A 23,843-nucleotide genomic window follows, 5' to 3' on the forward strand; every position below is an offset into this window, starting at 1 on the left:
TCCTCTGAAATTCATGCAATTCTTATGTGTGGAAATTGGCCCCTTTCTGAAAAATTCCTGATTTCTTAACAGAAATTCTTTAAAAAGTCATAAGCATAAAGGAATTGAGCCTGAGCTATTGGTATAAAGCAAAGGAGCTCTGCTAAGTAAAAAGAACCATGTCAGTTTATATTAGCTTGGGATCTGGTCTTAAGGTACACAGGCAACCTCTGCTGGCCTCTTTGTGATGAGTTTCTGGTAGAATGAAACCAGCAACACCTTTAGAGCCTGTTTTAATTGGCAGTACAGAATTTTTCCCAGCATCTACTTTACCTTACAATGACTCACTTGAGGAAAGGATTAAATGACCTGCAGGACTAAGGCATACCCTAGCATGCTAACACATTCTTTTCTGAAGTTCAAGGGTCTCCAGCTACATCAAAGGGATCAGTTTTTCCTAAACACATAGTAAATGTAATGCCATGCTGATTCTTTTCGCTAATGAATAGTCCCTCTCCTTTTTACAGAAATAAATTGGACAGAGCATTATGTGTTTGTACTAAACAGCAGTGCAAGCGCTGATTCAGTACTTTGTATTTTCTTTGTGATCATCTAATCTTACCTGCTATTCAGAAGTTCACATGGAATTAGAAGCAGATAATCAGTCTCTTGAAATATTCTGCCCTGAGAAGGAGTTCTATTCTTACATGAACAGATCTTGAAAAAAGAGCTGATAAGAATGGCTCTTAGATTAGAAGTAGGAATGTCAAAACAGCACTATATTACCCTGCAAACCCACTGCCCTCTGTAGTCTAGGAGTCATAACTGTCCATTTTATCAGGAGCCACAAACACATGCTGCATGTTATCCTTTACGCCGCAAAGCCAGCAGAGCCACTGCAGATGAGGAGGACTCGATTTCCCTTTGTGCTATTACTACCACAGTCACTAGCTCCATTCTAAACACAGGGTAAATTCCAGCCTTTGGTTCATCACATTCTTGTCCTGAAGACAATGAGATTCCACAAAGGCAAGCAAGAACAGCTTAGACTGTCAGCTCTTAAACTCCTTTCATTCTGTTCATTCAGAGCAAGCACGACAGGACTCTGGTTTCACACCCCAGCTTCTTTTCTAACATAAATAATACATTGGTTATCAAAGACACTAAGGCGTCACTGAAGGAGTCCTGTGGCATATTTATTGTTGCTCATCATATGTGAGTCCAGAAACAAGCTGACTGACCAGTTTGAGTTCTGACCGTTAACATAATCACAGCAAGGCAAATTTTATCAGGAGTCACAGGGAGGCAGCAACAACAGATCTCTTTGATGCTGTTTTTTGTAGAACAAGATTTTAAAGTAGCATTGCTATGAATAAAAAATAGTACGCAGTCTCTCCAAGCCCTGGCCTCTCTGAAGTCTGTGCTCCTTTCCAGGACACTGTTCTCCATCAGAGTCTATGCAGCAATCAGAACTGGGTCAGGACACCAGAATTACACTCTAGGTCTGAGCTGGCCAATTTCTTGTGTAACCCTTCTTAGCTAAATGCAATTAACAGCCATTTGTTTTCCCACAGCAATGCCAAATAAATGCTCTTGCTTTGTTTGTTTCAGTCATTAGTGGAGCTTCTCCTTTAGACAGTTAATGTAACTAAACTGCTCTGTTTACCCTTGGTGTGTTTTCCAGTGTTTCCTGTTATTCTTTAAAAGACTGAGCCAAGGCGCACCAAAGCCTGTGGAAAGTCTCCTACTGCCTTCAATACACTGTGTGTTGCACCTCCAAGTTCTTAAGGTCATGTATACAAATATTCATCAGAACCACTATGACTCTCAACAGGTTTCCTATTAAACATCCCAAATCCGAGTTAAAGGATAACACCAAGGGCTAGGGGAAACTTATTTAGGAGATGCTTTAAATTTTTTCAACAGCTGCAACTTTGTGGCTGGTAACAGACCACTTGAGAAATCCCTAGCATTATTATCATACACTCCACCTCTCGTGGGGAGAGATTATGAAGTAGGGGCAAGAGGCAACTTTGACAGAAAATACCATCAGCAGTAAGAGAAGAGGTTTTCTTCATAAAAAGGCAGAGAGGGTAGCAAGAGAAAGAAAGAATTATGAAGAAGGGAAGCCTGAAAAAACCACACCCAGAAGTGGAAACACCATGAGCTTCTACAATCCCTCTGTTTCAAGCAAGCACTTCAGCTGGCTGTTACTAAGAGCTTCTCCACAGCTTCCCTGTGAAAGCCAAGCCATTCCATTTGTCTGCAAATAATTCATGGTGAGTCAAATGCTGGTTCACTTTAGAAATGAGTGACACTCGGGACTAGCAAGGCTACCCAAGGTGAGCTGGCTGTCACCCCAGCTGCTTATTAAACATCTGCACAACACACAATTGATTGCTCTCCACTGGCACTAACCTCAAAGTCACCATTTCTCCAAAGGACAGCGAGGCCGTCCAGCTACCAAGAAGGAAATGAGGACAGTGGTCTGTCTCTCACTTCTACAGACAGAGAAATCCAAGGTAGAGTCTCTCTCCTCCTGAAGAAACAACTCACTATCAGCTGCAACTGTGTAAGCTCGGCAAGACATTAAAAAGAAAAGCTCCTTGGGGCCACTTGCCCTGCAGACCAACATGGACTCAAAGAATTGAGCAAAGGTCCTGCTCCAGCAATGTCCCAAATGCAGAGAGGGACAGGAAAAGGCAATGATACTCTTGCTCCAAGTGAAAAGCTCAGTGGGGCCACTAAGGTTTTTACACTCTTGGCTGATCTCTGCTGCAAAGCCTGTTTTTTCTACCTGTGTTTATAACAGATGCCTTAGTCTGCGGATGTTCTCTGAAAGGCTCGGTTTCTGCAAGGCAACAGTGAATTGCTAAGAGCTATGTGCAGTAACAGGAGTTGCACATCACAGCAGGGTAAGTCACTATTGACCTTCTCAAAAGAGCATATGAGAGAAGTCATTCTCTGACCCAGCTTGCCATGACTCACCCAGAGGTAATCCAGCATTAGCTGCAGAGCCAGGATTAAGCACAAGACTTCTTTCTAAACCCCACCAGAGAAATATAAATGCAAAGGGAGGGCTGACTGGAAAACATCCTTGCATAGTGTGAGAGGGAAGGGAGATGGGGAGCTGTAATTTATCTGTGCTGGCATTTCAGTGTGGGCAGGATGACAGTGCCCCATGGAAAGCCTGCTATTTAGACACGCTGTGGGCACAAATGTCATCTGTTAATCCATATGAAGGACATAATTGAAGGACATAATTCCTCTCCCTTCCCACTTCCTATTGTGTCTCCATGAATGGTGAGAAGGGAGTCCCGTCTCTATAGTCCATCCAATCTCAGCCACAAAGGAAGATGCTGGTATGGAAGGAGGTTATACAGGGTGTGTGGCTGACAGCTGAGAACGTTGAACACGGCCATTAAACTCAAATCAATATAGGTCACTAAGCAGAGAATGTACGTCAACAGTTCTCAGCAGCTACTGACTTGGGCTGGATTTGAACCAGTAACTTAGAAGTGGGAGACAGTATATCACATAATCAAGCCTGTGAGCCATCCAGTCCCAAATCGAGTTCAATGTTAGGAATTTTTATTAACATTTGAAATTGAAGCTGCATCACTGGAAAGATGCCTACTTCTGAACTGGTTCAACATGTTTAACATTTCAATATAAAATGCTGATATCTTGCAAGTTATGAGGTTTCCAACCAGTTGAGAATAAAGGCTTAACAGAGGCAGAAGTGAAATGGGTTGCTCGTTAGAGCTGAAATTGTAATTGGAGCTGCAGTGCAAAATGAGGACAGTAAGCTTAAGAGAGTGACCTAGGAAGGTGATGCATCTGCAAAGCAACCGAAGAGAGGCAGAGACAGCCAGAGGGGTCAGAAGGGAGTCCAAGTGAGGCTTGGATGGAGGGCAAACTAACAAATGCTGGGGAAACGCTGAGGTGAGCTGAGCTGGGGAGGAGGCAATGAAACAGCTTGTATAACCTTCTTACAAAAACAACAGTCACTAAGCTTGTTGGCTTAATGGAAAACAGGATTTTTCACCTTGTGCTTTTCAAACATGTAAACACAGTCGCTTAAATATAACTTGACTACTTCAGAAGCTGTCAGGAGGGATTTTGGGAAGCTGTGATGAAGAAAGAAAGATGACCCTACTTAAAGCATTTGAAGTAATCAAAGATGGTCATTGTGTACATAATGTTATCCAGAACAGAGGTGTTCAGGATGGGTGCTGAGCTATTGATTTTTTTTTTTTGATCAGGAGAGACAACATTAAAAGGGAGCCATGACTACTGGACTGTCGTTTTCATAACCAAATTTATGTCACTCTCCAATAATGAAATAACAAGATATTTTGTATGGTTATCTACTCATCAAACAGCCAAGAAGTCAACAACAGCGAGTGAGAACACATGAATGCCTATGGTGAATAACAGTGTGGAAAGCTGTGGTTTATTCAGCTGCATGACAGATCCAGCCCTTTATGATATGGTTTTCATTTAAAAAGAATTAGTTCTTTTGCCATGGAATCTGGAAGGCAGCAAGTATGAGCTTGTGCCGCAAGGGACAAATAGCACACATGAGAGACTGACATGGCAGGAACAGGCAGGCAGTGTGGCCTTTTACTCGCTCAAGCATTTCATCTAAAAGCTTGCTGTCCACGTGGTCCTAGATACCTGTAACAGAGCTGGCCAAACCCTACTGACATCAACGACAGTCCTTTTATATGGTTTGACTGAAGTTAGACAAAGGCCATGAAGAACAGGGTGAATCATCTTATGATCTTCTCCCCAGTAATATTATCACATGCTCACACTATTGATGACTTTTTCCAGCAGACATTTGCTCATGCAATTCTCTCTTGAGAATCCTTGCCTCTTTTGCAGAGTGGCTGATTCACAGCAGGGCAGGCATTGCCTGACGTATTCAAAGATATTTGGTAAGATGAAGGAACCCAGTTGCGATGCAACTCAACACTTAACTGTTCCGATGGCCTGCCTCCACTGCATCAAGTTTGTAGGATGTGGTCCCAGCATAGCAATATTTTCATGAAAAGGCTTCACAGTGTTTCTGGTAAGAATCAGCACGTTCTGAGACTGCAGGGGGTAGTGTACCTTGTGGCAGAAAAAGCACTGCTCCACCTAATACAAAGTCCTAGAAAAAGCTAAAGCTGATCGATATATGTACAAATAAACTTGGCAGAAACTCCACACTGAAGAGGTAGCATTACCTCAGGAAAACACCTTTCTTCCTTCTGATCTTAATGCTCACTCCTTTCCAAGTCCCATGTAGTATCTAATACAAATCTTTAAACATGAGAGCTGTCAAGCAGAGTAGTTCCAGCAGTATGCATTCAGACTCAGAAAGGAATGTGATGACACAGCATAGTGTAAACCATTCAGTACCAACTCCCTCAGCACAGGTGGGGTCCTGTCCTGCTTAGAATCCATCTCTCTGAAAGAAGACTTTTAAAGGTGCAAAGTAAGGTACAACTCTCAGTTATCAGGTGTGAGCGTGTAATGGAAGAAACAGCCTACTCCCATACTGCATAAGGACTCAAAAGTGGCCATAGTGGTCCAGTCTGATCATGCTGATGCAGCAGGGACTCACCTGAACCTACACAGGCAATGGAGATGTGAGAAAGGCTCATGCAATGAATCCAATCACATGACCACTGCCCAACATCACATGGGAATGACTGCCCAGGGCTAAAAATGCTCCTTCTCTGCCCTCACACCCTCCCAACAGGATGAGGAGCTCTGCACACTTACAGTAAAAATTGCACTATCTTTCATGTTGATCAGAGGCTTCCATTCCAGCCTTTCTTTTTTGGCCCTATGGGCCTTAACATCACAAACATGTAGATTCCTGGCCCCTTCACATCCCTAGAGCACTACCCCGCCTCCACAGCACTCATCCAACCAGATGCTTACCATTTCTAAACCCTTTCTCATGCTTTGATACGTGCCAACAACACACAGAGGCAACAGGTTTCTGACACAACATCAGTAAGAGTCAAGGACTGTTTTAACAGTCCAATCCCTGTTGAAGAGTTGAACACAGATATATCAAAAAACACTAATTGTAAAACGTGCATCAGTGACTCTTTACTGGGAATCACTTCTCTCAAGCTATCAGTGAAGACACACTGGCTACTTCACATGACCACAGCTGAGCTGTGACTCCAAAGGAAAAATAAAGTTATCTGAGGGCCAAAGGATAACGACCCCATGAAAATGTATGCACTAAGATGTTTCCTTGCCCTCCAAAAGATTTAATCCACTTCTTGGACATAAAAAATGCTCTCTCTCTCTCTCACTTCCTTCAGCCTGGTTTCAGAAAACAGGGAATTGTTGCAGAAGGAGCACAGTGACTAGGAATGAAACAGTGGTGGGGCATAGAAAGATCACTCGTTTCTCTTTTTGGGTGAGCAGAGGCTGCTGTGCTCCATCTGTAGCTCCTTGTATGCAGAAAGCACCCTGGTGCATCATGGAAGTAACATGCTGAAGGGTAACAAGCTGTTTGCTTTCAGCACTGCCTGAAGTGGGTGAGAACAAGGCCTCAGAAAATGTGACATGCATTTCCTCAGAAGATGAAAAGGGAATATAAATTGTAGAGTGGAAAAAAGACAAAACCCTGGGATAGCTGGGTGGGATTTCCCACCCACTAGGGAAGAAAGACAAAAGCTTAGTAAGAACGGCTGACGGGTCTGTCACTCAAAATGTTAGCAACCTAAGGGGAAGCTCTTGCATGCAATCACTTGAGTGAACTTTTCCAAAACTCCTGTGAAACCAGTGAAAGCCTCCAGTCAAGTACATTAATGACTGAGGGTCAAACCTGAATGAAGAGATGCAGCATGAGACACCCTTAAAAGAAATGCAAGGAGAAGGGAGAGACGGTGGAGCATATTTGCCAAATATGTGCAACACAAGTAACCACAAATGTCCCACACTCTACCCCACCAGGAAGCCACACACTGCCGAGCACTGGGGGAAGTGGGGCAGCCTGGGGAATGCACTGTAGGCGTCAGGAATGCTGGCTGCCTTCCCCACAAAGGGGGATGAATTCTCCATTCCTGGAGGTGGGAATGAGAAGAAGGCCAACATCAAAAGACAAAGAGATGTGAAGTAACTGGAATATATATAATTCTACCAGCATCAAGTCTTCTGAAGTCACCAGACAAGCCAGTGGATACATGCTTTATGGTTCCCAGAGCAGCAGAGGTCCTTTTCACAGTAAGAAATATTTTTCAGCCTCTTTCCTTTATTCTTCTTTCTTGGTTTATGTTGCAAATCACTATGGGCTTGCAGATTCAGTGCAAGAAGAAATCCATCCTGTGTGACCCTCTTACACTGGTTCACCAAAATGACAGGTGACTGTAGTGGACAGTAACAAACCTGCGTGCTCTCTTTTGCTTGCAAGAATGAAAAAAAAAAACCAAAACAAAAAAGTCTAGGAAAAAAGTTGCACAGGAAATGCATGATCCAATTCTGTTAGTTGCAGTTATAATCTAGCAATGGATCGGTCTCCAGTAGTTTGGCTGAAGACATTTGCTTCAGCTGAAGACATCTGCTATAAGGATGTGGCATTTTCAGTGGTATCCTTGTCACAGCCACTTCCATCACTCAGGAGTGCTCCCCATCCTTACGGAAACTTTGTTTCCGGTAATGCTCCTCCTATATACCAGCTCCCTAAACTCTTGGGATTTTTCATAGTGGTGCAGCTGGGAAAATAATTCATAATCCCAGAACCATCTGGCCTTGGCTGTTCATAAATGATTTTAAAAGCTCAGCATGCTATCTCACTTAGTCTCACTCATTTGATCAGCAGGGAGAGACTTGATATCAAACAGGAACGTTGCAAATTATGGCTTGGTATCAAGGCAATTTTGAAATTATATGTTCAGACCAATTCTGAAGTGGAATTCTTTGGGAAGTAGGCGTGCCTGGTTGCCTACAAACCTCAAGGCTAATGAAGCCGCCAAGTTTGCTTTCATATTGTCTAAGAATGCCACATGAAGAAAAGTAAAAAGCAACTTGAAGATACTCTTGCTTTGAGTAACTTTGGCTTGAACATGTTAATGTGAAGACAAATTACAGAGAAACAAAAAAGTCTGTTATCTTCATAAGAAGATATCTCTTTAGAGGGTCTTTAGCTGATAAGAGGTGCAGCATGCATGTCATTTAACTGAGGACAGCTTTCTGGAGACATCATAGCAGTTTTTCTCATGTGGTTCTGTTCATTACACTCAGAGATGCTGCTTGCAATAATGCATTTGGCAAACCTGGTAAGGTTACTCCAATAAACACCATAAAAATATCAGCATGAGCTGAAGGTATGTATTGTAGTACTTAAGGTATAAGAAGAAAATATGAATACATTTTTCTAAACAAACAAGTTTGGTTTTTTTCTTCAAATGGAGAGAAGCCTCAGGATCATATCTGAATTAGTATTGAAAAAATGTCAATAACAGAGTGAAATAATGGAGGAAGCCGTAAAAAAAAAATACCAAATGGAGAGGATGACACTTAAAATGAGTAGACGGGAGTTGATACTTGTGCACACAAGCAGAAAAGCAGAAGATAAAGTCATTATTATAATGATCCTGTAGGAAAACCCAGTTTGCCACATTTCTTTAAAGATACTAAACCCAGGCAATCTGCATTTTTATCAAAAATTGACCATCAATGACCACGGTGGCTCATGATGGATACTAGGGAAGAGCTCTGCCCTCTTGGGCTAAATCTATCCCATGTTACATAGCAAGCAGCTTTACTTGAGATAAAGGAGGCACTAGACAGGAAAGAATTTACCCATTGAAAGGTGCTAGTGGCTGTGTTTTCGAGAGGAAGAAAGGAAGCTGTGCTTTTCCTCTGAAGTTAAGATACTTTTCCTAAGAATAAAGACTACCTAAACTAAGAAGCAAACTGTTTCTAAGGAGCATTTCTTTATGCTGTCTAGTTTTAATGTATATAATTAAAATGAATATTTAAAATGCTAGATTAGAAAACTGCCACTTCATTAGCTATCTCCAGAGTGATGCCAGCAAACAGCAGGGTGGCAGGAAGGGAGCTCAGCTGGTAGCAGGTGAAGAGACAGGCAGGCTTTGGACTCTCACTGGCATGTGAGAGTCAGCTACCAGTGGGTGGACATCAGAAATTTCCAAAAGGCCAAACTGTCCCATATGTGGATACGATCTGGCATACAAAATGAGTGTCTCAGTGGACTCTGGAGCAGAGAAAGAAGGTATAATAAAAAAATACTTGTTTTTAAGGCTCAACACCCTAAGCTAATTAGAACCCAGCAGGAAGGAAACTTTTCAAGCAAGTGAGAACAAATCATTATGATCAGACTCCTTTTGCTTTGCTTTGTTTTACCTAAACAAGAGCAAAGGCAGAAAACTGAGAAAACTGTGAAAACTGTGGATTATTCTTCTCGGTTTTGGAAACTGGGGTTCAAGTAAAGACATAGATGACAAAACTCCCTCCTGGGTTGGATCCAGCAATGGAAAGAGGCCCAGCATCTGATGTGGGGAGGATTTTGCAAATGGAAAGGGATCATTGAGAACAAAGAAGGCCCCTCTATTTCACTTGTCTAGTAAACTCTTTTTGCTGAATTTTATTCCCCAACACAACTGTTGGCCAAGAGGCAGCCAACCTTGTTCCACTACAGTGCAGCCTTTCACTGACATAACAGTAAAGGGAACCACATTTTTAGAGGCAACAACATTTCCAGTGGTGTTGCTGCTGCTGAGTTACTACTGAAGGCTTGTCCAAGTTACAGTCTGGGATTTATCACCTTCCCCAGCTCTGCAGCCATTTTCGCCTAGAACCTGTTGAACTCAGCTGGCCAGGCAGACAGCATGGGTTACAGGCTATTGGAACCCAACTGCTAGTGGAAAAGTAAATAACAAATGATTATTTGGTAAATGGCACTTGCAAACCTATTATTTCCTGTGTTGGTGTGTACTGTAGAGGTTGCACAATGGGGACTTGCACTGTCCCTGTGTTTTGGGTCACTGGGTACACGAGGCTGTTGCCAGCAAAGCCAATGAAGTATGAAACTAGAACCCTTGTAGCAGGAAGCATATGCAAGATTTGCCAAATCATTACGGCCCAGCTATTTAACGTGGCCTTGGCTTACTCAGCAGAATAAGGCTTCAAAAAGAAAGACATAGCTGGCAAAGCCACAAAGCTATTGATTAAATGAAAATTGTGTTGTCTGAGAGTTTCTAAATGACTGTCGTTTGCCTGTTTGGTGCAGTTTTATTAAGTAAAGCTGTACAAGATGCTCAAAAACAGAGAAATTGGAGGGCCTGCAAGAGAATGTTGCTTCACTAGGGATTACATAGAGATCCTTCACAAAGCATGGAGTAAAACCATAGAAACCCTTGCCTGAAACTACACTAATGCTTGCCACACGAGTCCAGAAAGCAATGGGAGGCGGACATTCCCACGCCCAGTTCCAATGTGGTTACAGTCCAATACTGTAAATAACTATCAAACTTGGAAGATACAAGGGTGAGAAAAGATACACATGGCAGAGGGAAGGTATACCACCACCACACTAGGATTAGCAGGTTCAGTAACCACACCTGTACATATCTTGCAGTTTTACATAAAACTAAAAAACCCCACCTAAAACCAGGCGTATTATCCAGAGTCTGGCACATGATACTACTTGAACATCCCAATTTCTCCTTCCCAATCTTCTTTTTCTCTATGTGATTTCTCTATGTGATTTTCTTTATCTGATTTTTCTCTATGTGATATCCTACTGTCATTGCAAAAACAACTTGCCCAAACAAGGTTAATACAACAGGGATATTCTGCTTCTGGGATTCAAATTAACTTACTCAGGTATCATGTACTGTATTATGTTGGGCAAACCACCTTCTGTTTAGTGGTGCTCCTTACTACCTCTTCCTCAGGTCAAACCATCCATGCTTGCAGGAGTCTCCCCTGATTTTTTTTATTTAAGTATGTTTAGATCTATATCTGTCTTTGATCTCTGCTTTCTTTTGACTAATTTAGGACACAGTTTTCAGAAAGCTGTTATGAAGCCACTAATATCAAACTACTTAGGTATATAATTTTTTTTCTCTAAAACAGACCCCTTGGTGTGTTACCAAAAGTGGAAGAAGCATCTCCTGAAATGTTAGGCTATACCTAGTTCTCTCTCAAAACCAGAATATGTTATTAAATAATTGCTTTGACTAGATCATACTGATTCTGATGTACAAACATATATGATGAAATATGCAGTGCTCCATTATGTCCTTTTGGAGTTGTACAGAGAAGGGCAACTTAACTGTGAAAATGTGCTTGCAATTATCTGCGGAAGAAGAATGAAACCTGGGAGGAGGGGAACAAGAAAAGGGAGCCTGGGAACAGAGAGAGACATTCCACAACAGATTTACAACACAAATGGCAGAAAATAAAATTAGCAACTCCAGGGTGGGTACGGACTGTTGCCAGCATTTTTGGCCAGCCTCAGGGTATGTCTACACGGCAGTCAGTCACTCCCAGTAATCCTGAGACTCCAATATACTGGAACAGCGACATACTCCTGTGAGATTTAAAACGAAGAGTGCTGGCACTAGTAGAATATAGCTGGGCAGTAACTGCCTGAATCAAACTACCCAGCTATGCAGGAAGTCTTGGTGCAGCAACAAAGTGACTAGCACCTGAGCTTGCTAGAGTAAAGCTTGCATGTGATTGCCTCTGGCTCCAGTCCTCATTGGGATCCAACTGACCATGATTTTCAACCCCTACAAATGCAGACATGCGAGTTCCAACACATTGTCTTTTGCAGCATGGTCAAAACAGCCACAGAGGGTTTTACAGAGGGACAGAGGGAACTGTGCCACAGCTCTCCACCACAAGACAGAATCTACGTCCAAACTGCCAGCAGTGCCATTGGAGAGGTTTATCCATTCACAGGACAGATCCTGCCAGCCACAGGCTGCATCCCTGAGCCATCACATAAATGGATCCTACCTTACAGGCCCACAAGATGGGCACCTTTTTGCAAGGTCTCTCTATGGTAAAACATTCATGCACAGGAGTGAATAAGATGCCTGTGGGCATGTGTTAAGCTAGAGCCTTTAACTATATGCTGAAATATTACCCTAGGCATAGAAGTTTGGCCTCATTTGGAGGACAGAGGGACTAGAGTGAAAATTGAAGTTGTTAAGATAAACCAGAAACTGAGACTTTGGTGCTTCTACATGTTTGATTCTGCAACTTTAATAATGTTGGTTTTAATGCCTTTTGGGATGTAAGAAGTAATCTGAGGACAGATTGCTTCCTGGCAATTAATTGGTGTACTTTTGCAATAGCAATGAAGAAAAACATTCCATAGAAATTCAGGTCAGGCAGAACCTGCCTGATAAATGTGGGACTAACTCATGCCTCTGCTACTCTTCATACAGCAGTTGCAAGGTCTGCCTTCTTTTCTGTGATTGATCTTGCTGTCAGCACCATAACATTCAAGGATCCAACTGGTTGCTTTGCTCATACTTCTAAAAACCAGCTCTTTACAAATGCTATGAAGAAAACCTTGCATTTGCCATCATTATAATGCAGGTGGTCAAAAAAGCAACACAGAGCAGAAAAAGAAGCTCAGATGGGAGCTTTTTTGAAAAATAGGGTTTAAAGTCAGCCAGGATAGAAACTACACTCAGCTGCCTACATTGGTAGAGCCGTGCATTCAATGCTAAGTGAGCTGCTCTAAAAAAGACAGAGGGGGTTGGTTTTTTTCTTTCGAAACAGCTTCTCAGCTCCCACATCCTGCCCCTAAATGTTATAATCCCAGGATAAAATGAGAGAATTTGTAGCAAAGGTCCCCCCACTTTTATATTGTTTCCAGAACCACTCCCCTTGCACCACCACCATGATTTGGCTGGCTGGTTGCATTGCTGCCAGCACTACGCTGACTGGAATCACAAAACAATACAGACTGCTTAAGAAAAAAAGTAGTTTTATATCAGCACAGTGTGCACTCTGCAGCACTACCTGACTGCTCAGATCTGTGTCCCATTTACTGTTGTGGTCCTCAGCTTCCATGTGAAACTTTTCATTTTTAAAACGCATTATGACCAAATCTTTATAAATTGCTGGGTGGGGAAGAGGGGGGACTGTTAATTTCCTGTTTGTTTTAGGAATTAAGCTTGTATGCCTGCACCACACTGACCTGGTTTTGCCAGTGTAAGTTGTCATGGCGTTATTCTGTACCTTTTGGATCTGCTCAAGACATGTTCCCTTCAGCCTGCAACATTTTCACATTCTGCCTTACAGCTATTCGCATGACAGAATCTCTCTGCTGGGTGCTGCACTAGACAGATCAGGGAAGTAAGTTTATTCACAAGTCTATTAGCATAAATATCAGGCCACAAAAGGAACATCCAGAGAGTGCTTTTCCCTCACCTGCAACACCACTATGGCTTGAGATACACCACAAAGGCCATACTTAATTATGCAGCAAGTAAGTATGCACCCTAAAGTAATTTTAACCAAGCTACATCTATCAATACTTAACACCTAAAGCAAATAATCATACTGGACAGAAACCTGCCAGTTCTAAACTCTTATCTTGTCTGATTCCAAATCCAGAGCTGTTTGATTTGTGCATTATAAGCTTTTTACCTTTGGACTCATTTTTGTCCTCATCTGTTTCAGCTTCAAGTTTGAGGCCATGCGGTTTCAGACTGTTGGCAACAGACTGCATCTTGCTTATTGTCAGTTGATTTTGATTCACTTTCTTAAGGGCATCTGACACGGTGTGGCTTTCAGCCATACCACCTCCGGCTATTCTCTCACCATCTAGGCAGTGCCAGGTTCCGCTAGCTCATGAATGGGAATCTTCCCTCCTCACCCAAGCCTGCCCCCCCATCCCACAACAGGAAAGCAGAGGCTGTTGAAAGAAACAGGAATGGCAACAAAGCTGGCATTGTTGTCCTGAAAAACCACTGGCTACAGCCCACCCGCTTCATTTAGGGGATAACGGATATAAGGATGAATCCCAGCTTTTGTTTAAAAAACTTATTTGCCTTTTTCTTTGGAGAATGACTTGAAAATGGTAACAATGTCACTGCTGTAGGCAAAATGAGAACCAAGGGAGGGGGAAGCGGCGCTATTTTTCTAAAAGTCATAGTTGTTCAGGGTGGTCTTTGGGGTATGAATCTCAGATCAACTTCCTACTGGTGCGGTTCATGGAGGAGGAGGGAAGCACCATTCAGGACCTGTTGACAACAGTAGGGCATTTTCAAGCTCTTACTGATGGAGTTGCCCTGCTAGCCTGAGGAAAGATGAGAGTAAGAAAGTGCTCAGCATATTACGTTGTTTATAATATGAAGACCTTGGACTTACACTTTTTAAGACTTCAGGGACCACTGTGATCTCTGTGTCTTCCCTTTTGTGTAGGTCAGAACACAGTACTCCACCCAGCAATCCCTGGATAAACACCAACTGTGGTTACATTAAAGTGTGTTAGTTTAAAAGACACCCACTACTGACCATGCTGAATGAAGGAATGAGGCTTGCTGAGGGTCCTGACTTGTATAGTAAGAAGTTTATGATTTGCAGCCTCACGACATATTCAGTGGTCTCTACCTTGCCTGTTGCCTTTTTGTAACAGCAAAATTCATCTCCTGGACTCTTTGTAGGAAAAATTGTATCTAAATACAAATGGATGCTCCCTTTGTGTCCATGGATCAGAATTATTATTCCAGATTTGAAAATATAAATACAACAGACGAAAGTTATATCACTCACCCCATCATCAAGCAGCAACAACTCTATAGGTTAAACCTGCAGATGAACTTTTATAAGACCTATAAGTGTCACCCTAATGGACCTATTTAATGATGTCTCCATGTTTTCACAGTGCAGCTGTCCATAATTGTGTTTCTTGCAGTGAGTCCAAATGACATTAGTGTCAGATTAGAATCTGACACATCAATTAGTAATCCATTCACTTTTTCCAAAGTCTACATCAGAAACTATCTGTGAATGCCAAATTGGGCTTGTGATCTCCACAGACATTTGTTAGTCTTCGGGCAAGAAGTCATAAATCTCAGCTTTTCTACACTCATAAGGAAATAGGCCTTCAATAAAGCTCACAATTATGGCTCTCCAAAATTTATATTTTTGCCAATATGGATGTAAGGTTTTTTTGTGTTTTTTTTTTTTTAATTAAGAAACTTGCACCTAGTTTTCCTTGGTTTTCATTTTTAAACCTGAGGCTCATGTCAGCTTCTCTGTCTTCATCTCTGCAATGGGTTTCCTTACATTTCACTTAAAAACTGTGAGTTTGTAGGTAAAGTCTGCAAACAATCCTTCTATTGGCACAAGAAGTGCTGAAACAGGACTGGTCAGAGCATCCTGTTGCAGTTCAAAACCAGAAGAATAAGGAGAGGCCTGACACCTAGTAAGGTCAATGAAAAGAGTCCTGTTGACTTCAAGGCCAGAAGGGCACCAGTAAATTGACCAGACTTTGAAATAAGTAACTAGGCCACTGGTGGGTGACAGTATAGAGGGATGATTTTGATGTTCAGATTGGGTGGTGAGAGAGAGATGGCATTTTTTCCCCTCTGTTTTGATTTGGCACACTGGGGTTTGATTATGCATGCTTACAGCTGGGCTTAAGCAAGGGAAGAGGGGGCAGAAGGGCCAGAGGGCTTGCACCAGTGAGTGATAGAGAACTGCAACTCACTGTGAAACAGGCTAACCTGGAACGCGTCCCCAAAACACCTGTGGCAGCAGAATCCTGCCAGCAGCTTCTCTAACCTAATCCAGCTGGCTGCTTAAGTTGGAGCCTTCCTGGTTAACGTGCCTTCTGAGAGCTACACTGCCCAGACCCAGACACCTTTGGTCCCTAGACTAGCTCTCACACACCCTCCACACCCCTCCAGTACTCAAGTACTCTTCCCAGTCTCTCTTGCCTGAGCCTGTTCTAGTCTCTTCTCTCTCAGTAAAGTGGCTCATGAGGCAGCTCTGTTAGAAAATGCAGTCTCCTTTGTCATTTGTCCTTCTTCACCTGCAATCTTCATTTAAGCTCTCCATCTCGCCCCACAATGGGATCTATGACTCTTCTGAAGCCGAAGATTCTCTGCACAATAGCACACTTCCTGTCCAAATCCTCCAGTGTACTGAACCCAAGCCACCCTCTGTCAAGTCCTTTAGACATCTCATACCCACCTCTTGAAATAGTTTTCCAAGATGGAGCCAAAGAAAGACAACCAGCAGAGAAAGGACATTATGGTCTTACCACCAAAATTGTACTCAGAAAAGAAAATGGAGTTTGCTATTTTCTGCACAGATGGAGAGCTGTATCCAAAAGCATTACATCCCCTATTTATGTTGTGGATTTTTTGCAAGGCATTATTAGAAGGAAGCTTGACAGCTCTGCTGAGAAACTTGGCAAGCACCAGGACAGACCAGTCTCACTCTTTTACACAGCTGGATTTTCTGCAGCTCAAGTATTTTTCCCTCTTGCTCTTGGCCCATCCAAAGATGAGTGCTGAATTTCCCTTAACATTACCCACAGGTTAATTTGTTATTAAGTTTAGGCTCAGTTTAACATCTTGGCATGCAATTTAAATAAAACCAAAACCAAATGTCCTTCATTTCTGCTGAAACCACCCTTGGTTTGGCTCGGCTGCCTTTGGTGTCACTGGAGGGTGAACAGGAGATTCATTTTTGTCTTGTCATTTTTGGTAGTAACCTAAATATCCTCCATGCAACTTTGAAACACATTCCCATAAAATAATTATTTGTCATGGAATGAGACTGGCCAGAATCTGAACACGATACATTGGCTCTGACTTAGCTGTCAACTACTTGTTACTGTAGGAAAGGAAGATACAACAGACACGTAAACTGTAGGAGTCCAGAAGGGTGCAGATAAAATTTATGCACAACTTCTTACTAAAGGAACAATGATGGTATTTCACACCTTCCATCCAGAGAGGCTAAAGGAAGGAATACTTGAAAATCCCATAGGTACAGCCCTTGCCCCTGTATAAATTTGTTCCTGGTCTAATTCTATACCTTACACAGTCTAACTGTGACACGGTGCAACCAGAGTGATGTCAATGGAAAGGGAAAAAAGGTCATACGTATTATGAGTAAGTGAGTATTACACTTAGCCTGGAAAGCAGTGGATGTGGATGCTGACCTTTGGGTTAACTCATTAACTTCCCTAAGACAATGCAGGTGACTCTTCCAGTAAATTTTGATTTCTTCTGTCCATGGGATATTTACAGATAGCTTTAAAAAGTCTTCAAAGTCACCTGCAGAAAGTACTCAGTAATCCCATTCTGCAAATTTCTGTCTGACTAGGAATTATCACGTTCTTTGCTGTTTTTTCCAGTCAGTGTTCAAAGTGTGACAGTTAGCTGTGATTGAGCTGATAAATCAAGTTATATAATTTCTTTCTGTTGATCAAAAAATACAGCTTAAAGGCATTTCCAAAATACTGATATTTACAATTTTGCCACAGTAGATTACTTCACATACAGAGATGAAACCATTACCGAAGTATTTAACTATTAAAATTCTTGACATAGACACCTGGACTTCGGAGAAAATTGAGCAAGTTCAAAGATTTTACAGTTGATGTTGTTTTTGTGGACCTATTCTACAGCATAAACAAAAGCAGAATTCGTCTCTACTACCATGAACCATTTAAGAGAACAAGGTGTCTTTATGCTACTCAAAATCAAAACATAGAGTGGAAAATAGGGGAAGATCAAATAGAAAGATTTATGTGTGCTGAAATGAATACTTACATAAGCCTCCTAAAAATTAAGTTATTTATCAATCTGCTAGATTTATGAAATCATAACAAACATGCCACACTAGTAATTTAACTTGTATGGCTTTAAAGGGAAGTATGCTACAGTGGCATAAGTAAAGAAACAGAAGGACAAGTTCTTACTTGTGCCCCAGTTCATGTGCAATTGTAAATGCCAGATTGAGACCGTTGTCTTCAGCTAGAACACACTTTCTCTTGGCACTGCAGACACCTCCCAGGTAAGCAATTCCTGCAACAGAAACAGAGAATGCTCCCATCAGAATCAGTGAAACAGCTCATTCACTCAAAATATACAGCAGTAACTCAAGCAAAATGGTAAGAAATGCGCCCAGTATGCAAAATATTAGAGCATTTGAGCGCAGAGTTTGCGCACAAAATCATCTGAGTAATTTGTTCATCATCCTATTGAAAAATCAGTCCAGAATTTTGTTAGACAGCAAACAAGTTAAACACACTCACTACTGCTTTCATTGGAAAATATATTTCACTGTCTCAAAAATATATTTCACTGACTCAAAAATTCATCTAAGCTTGTCTATTAATGCCTTCTACTACAATGATAGAAGATGCAGTGAAGTAGCCTTAACAAGCATTTAAATGGAGTTCTCCCGATTTTCAGAATAAAGCTGGGGAAAAGGAATAAAACAATAAAAGCAGAGACTCTCTGAAAAGATCTTACATTTTCCCTTATTTTCATACTTAAAGCAAGAGTGGAATAGTCAGAAAAGCTGGCAAACTCCTGATGGTGACTCACAAAGCCAACGTAGGTGGCAGAAGTCTTCTATGACTTAGTGGAATTCAGGATTTGGTCCCATGGACAATTGCACAGTACTCTCTAGGCCTGTTTGTGTGGGCACCACAAACAGTTGTAGGCCAGAGTCAAAAAAGGAAATCAGAAGTTACGGCATGAAACTTCTGCTATGGAAAAACAATAGTCCTCATATGCCCTTCCTGCATCCAGACTGTGCCCTGCAGAAAGTGCCATTGCACTTGGAAATGCTGTGATGGCATCACAGGCCACACACAGGGCAATTTGCTGATGAGATTTTGTTTCATCTGCCACCTAGAAACCACAGTTAAGCCATTGGGAGTTATGCACAAGAGTTAAAGACAGAACCTAAGGATGTCTCTATTTATACAAGTCCTCCACTGCTAAATAAGCACCTCTCAAAAGCCACACAAACAGTTCAAGTGTGCATACAAAACAAGATTTCCAGACAGCATGCAGCAACCTAAATGCCAAGTTCATCCTGCCACTTCACACATCCTTCTGCCATGCTGGAAGAAAGGGAAGTGTAAAGACCTTCCACAAATGCCTTTCAATTTTTTTCACAGCAGATAAATTTGCTTACATTTAACAGAAAACAAGAAATCTATTTCCTTGCTGTAATGCTGTTCTCACAGAGGGTTAGGTAGGCTCTAGCTGCCTTTAATGAGTAGACCACAACCATACAATGGAGACATTATCTCTTTTTTTCCCTTCTTCCGTCAGAGTTGACAAAGCTCTGTTTATCAGGGTGCAAATGGTATAAAACTTTAGACCTGGAAGAAGTCCAGTTCTGTTTTATGAGTTTTGACAACAATATGGCTATGGATATTTGCTGCCGGGGGATCCTGCATGGAATGAAGGATGGGCAATAGCCTTTTAATTCAGCACGAGCAGCAGAGAGTGAAGGCAGTGCAGAAATCAGACACTAACACTTGCTTACTTTAAAAGTGCTGAGTGTAGAAGGCCAGATTCATACCACATGGAAAAAAATGAAATCAAGATTTAATCTTTTTAAATTCATGACCATAGAAGGCTGGATTTCAGTACTCTTCTTAAACTGACTTGCTTTTTACTCGCAGCATAGTCATAAGGATGTCAAGGAATTGCTCAGGAAGTAATATGTTACTTTGAGAAGAGATTGCAGCCTCAGTCCACACACCTGATGGCCTAATGAATGGGTCATAGAACAGAATTTCAGCTGTAGGTGTCTGCAGTGTGTCTTGGGCTATAAACATGTCTTCTGTTTCTTTTAAAGATCACAAAACATTTCTGCTTGATTTCTGAAAGGGAAGCAGATATTTCTGCTGATTTATATCTGCTACTATGCACCCTTATGGTGACTTACAAATAATAATGCCCTCATCAATAACAGTCTTTTGCTTTCAACCCTATCTGGGATCAGCAATTTCTGGGAATACTTTTGGCAGAAGAAAAAAACTGTTTGAAAAATGTTAGTTTATTGTAAAACCAACAGCAGAATGTCTGAGATTAAGAGGAACTGCCAGATTTTGGTTAAAGGGAAGCAAAAATTGAATATTTGAGTCACAGAAGCTACAACAATTAGGGGACTCAGCAAACCCTCTTTAGATTTGTGCCTTTGTACATTTTTGAATTCTTAAATCCTCTCCCAGCATGCGTACATGAAGAATGCTTCATGCCAAATTGCTAATCCACTCTGTAGCTGCCTCTCCACTGGAGCATACTGTGCTGTCACAGGAGACAAAACTGTGATGGCCCGTCGGCTGCTGGTAATCCTGATCCCCAGCTGTGAGAGAGGAAAACTAGTGAGGGCTGTCGAGTTCACCTTCACTCACTAGCTTGCCCAGCGCAGGCTCTTCCCACAACGGTGTGCTATGACTCTGTGGCACAACCACCATCTACTCAAAAGTAACTCCCAGAGATCCTTCTGCCTTCTGGGGATGAGGCAAATGTAGCTCTGTAATCAACTGACCCAACTAGGCTGAAATACACTTTTACTGAATAGGGAGGGATATTTTAGTTACCTTTCAGCAGTTTTAGGTACAGCTAACATCACAGCAGGATTCTTACTGGAAGTGTTTCATTCCTACTACTAAAGCTGATTATTCTGCCTTTATCTTCCATTTAACCAGTGCCAGTGTATATCTCAGTTGTATCTGACACATGAGGTTTTAAATGAGAAGCAACAAAACAGTATTGCATCTCAAGATTAGTGGTCAACGAGGCAAGCCAGTTTAGCTTGAAATGATTCATGCTAATTTCCTTCTGACAAATTTCATAAAATGAGGCTGAGTCAATGTTTGATGTCACTTGGAGATGGAAGGGGGCAATATTTCCATGTTTGGGAGCTGTGGTATAGCAAAACAGTCTAGAGTTCTGTCCACATATTAAAAGAGGTTAAATATCAACTAAAATGTCAAATACATTATCTCAAATGGTAATTCTTCTGAAGTCTTTGTTTAGTGGTTCTAATCCCCCACTGAAACTGACTGGCAGTAACACTGGTCTGTGCTAAAAGCCTCATTATTCAAAGGTGGAAAACTAATGATTAAAGACTTGCACATCCATCAGTGGCTGAAAAAGAAGTGACTGTGGCTCAGTTACAGACTCCCAGTCACCTTATTTTTATTAGTTATTTTCAATGCTTAATGTGAATCCTGTGTGGCCATATTATAATATTTGCAGTGACCCATTTAAAAATGTAGACATCTAAAATTAGTTTATTATTACAATTATTAAAGACTTCTGTTGCGGTGGAGCCCAGGGATCAGACAGTATAGGAACAGAAGTGGACTGGGCAGAGAAACTCATAATTCTAGAAGAGCAGACAGCAGAAAACTTTGCAGTACATGAAATGAACCCAGTAAGAATTCCAGATCATGAACTGCTGAGTGGTTATTAATAAGAGTCATTCTGGAACAGCAAGCCAGTTACAACAAATTTTAAGCCTGAAAAAGCATGCTTGTTTTTGAAATATCAAACTATAGTTCTATCAAACTATTTCCTAAGACTATAATTTTCTTTTGGACCAATACATTTTACCATTAATTCTAATGAAAGAATATAAATAGCAAATATGCTATTGATCTGCAAACATAATACAGTTCTTTAGTAAATATATCTGAACCCTTAAGATAAATGCAACTTTTTTGTAACCGAATACAATGATCCATATAATTGATATACAGAGAAAAATACACCTTTAGCCAACAATGATTGTAGTACAATGCCTTGGTAGCTGCATTGATATGATTTATCTTCTTCATTGGGATGAATGGAAACTGCTGTTTGCCTCTTAAAATTCCAGAATTTTACCTGAGCCTTTCAAGTCTGTGGAAATGGAATAGAAACTTCATGAAATCAGTCTTGTTTGTGAAAATCCTGGCATGCTGTGGTTCTACCAGTCTGGGAATAATATAAGAGGAACTTCTCTTATTTGGTAATTTTGCTTCTGGCCCTGTCTGGGAGACAGTTGTGTGAAAATGAAAAATAGGGAAGAAAGTTGAACTGGTTGGTTTGGGGTTTTGGGGGCTTGTTTTATTTTGTTCTAAAAAACCCCACACTTCTCCCGTGCTCATGCAAATACACAGACAGAAGCTTTCTTCAGGGAAAAAAAGTTCTTATCATTCCAGATACACTACTAACTGTCAGCAATTACCACAATTCTATTTTAATATCAAAAAAGGTCAAGCAGGAGCATCAGTGGTAGAGGGAAAGGAAAGCCAATTACTATTTTGACTATTACCTAGTGTGAGGGTTTTTCCTTTCTCTCATGAGAAATTGCATAATTACAATCCATAACTTCTGTGCTTGGGTTTGAACACGCAAAGCTATCTGCACTTCCACAGCAAACCTTAGGACACAGGCAACTGTGTAAACTCAGATTTATCCAAAAAGTTGTCATACATAAACAGTTTGCAGCTGTTGGCCTTTCTGCCAGCTAATGAGTCCTCTACTAGCAATATCTCTAAGGGGAATGATTACATTTATCCTACCAGCTCAGCTAGGCATTAGGATATTACATACTTGCCACAGCGATAGCCAAAGCTGGAAGAAGACAAGTTCTGGTGCATGGGTTCACATTTCATCCTATTCGAAACACCCGGGGCTTCCTTCTGATGACTGTGGAATATTCACTCAGCAAGTGGTTTGTCCAGGTACTCCAGCTTTCAACTCTCTAATGTCTTGTTTTCCTTGCACTCCTAATACTTTAATCTCTTCTTTTGCCAGCCACCTCTGGATACAGAACTTTTACTTGATTAGAACTTGGCTAGCTTTCCTCTTCTCAATGTATTTGCTGTTGGGAAGGGAGCCAAACTTGAAGTCCTGAAGTCTGCTTGGCACAGATGGAGACTCACTGCATATCCACATGCACAGAGCAAACCTCCCATTACCCACCATTACTAGTTTGGTGTTGAGCTGATGTTTTTCTCATCCTTCCATGATTTTCAATTTGTGCACCTCACACATTGCCATCAATTACACTCTTGTAGCCTCTCTTAACATCCTACATAAGTAAAATCAGGAAACCCTAAAAGTGACTCCTGTTCTGCCTTTCTGTTCAATGGCAATGATATGTTTGACAGAGAAGTCCTGCCTGTATTTACACATCAAGTCAGTCACCAAGGGAATCTTTCAGTGCTTTTGATACTTACAAATTAAAAATACTTTTCCTTTTTATAAAGCCTGCATATAAAAGGTTCCAAAATTAAAAAACATTAAAGAAGTACCCACTAAACTGCCTCCAAGATAGGTAAAAACACAAACCCTGTTCTACAGCTGAATAAACAGAGGTCCCAAGAAGTCAGCGGTAGTGGTGAAAAAGAACAGTATCCACGGAAGGACCCTCTCCAGCATGTACAACACAGAGAGGCTAAGGTTGTTACCATCACTGTCCTACTGAGCCTCCAGTTCCAAGTTCAGTTAACAGAGATCATCCAGAAGAAGCTAACAGGGTGAGTTGTTCCTTCATTTTATGAGAATGTGCTAATTCAAAGCCAGACAAGCAATTTTAGTGGCACAGATTAATTTGGCTTAATGCTGGATAGTCATCTAGATGCCAATTTCTGTTAATCTTGCAATAACAACATGGTTTCCATTAGAGTTTAATATTCATGTATGGAAACTGTTCTCCTTCGCAATAGTTTTCATTGTCACTGTACTGAACGAAAACCACTCTGGAAACAATACACTCATTATGAATCACAAGTACAGGAATTATAGTACAACCATCCAATGCACAAGAGACAGCTACAGTGAGGTACAAATACAAGTCAACAATCATGCAAAGTGCTG

The 23,843-nt window shown here is 41.3% G+C and overlaps 1 protein-coding gene across 2 annotated transcripts in view; it reads right to left on the reverse strand.

Moving 5' to 3' along the window:
* The window catches only part of ADAMTS17 (ADAM metallopeptidase with thrombospondin type 1 motif 17), a 198,389-nt gene that overhangs the window by 104,530 nt on the left and 70,016 nt on the right, over positions 1-23,843 (reverse strand). For both annotated transcript variants that reach the window (XM_069798522.1, XM_069798521.1), the window contains exon 8: positions 17,924-18,029. In XM_069798522.1, coding sequence (XP_069654623.1) covers positions 17,924-18,029 — 106 coding nt within the window. The remainder of the gene's footprint in view (positions 1-17,923; positions 18,030-23,843) is intronic.

The sequence above is a fragment of the Haliaeetus albicilla genome, chromosome 12 (assembly GCF_947461875.1).
Source record: "Haliaeetus albicilla chromosome 12, bHalAlb1.1, whole genome shotgun sequence".
Lineage (NCBI taxonomy): Eukaryota > Metazoa > Chordata > Aves > Accipitriformes > Accipitridae > Haliaeetus > Haliaeetus albicilla.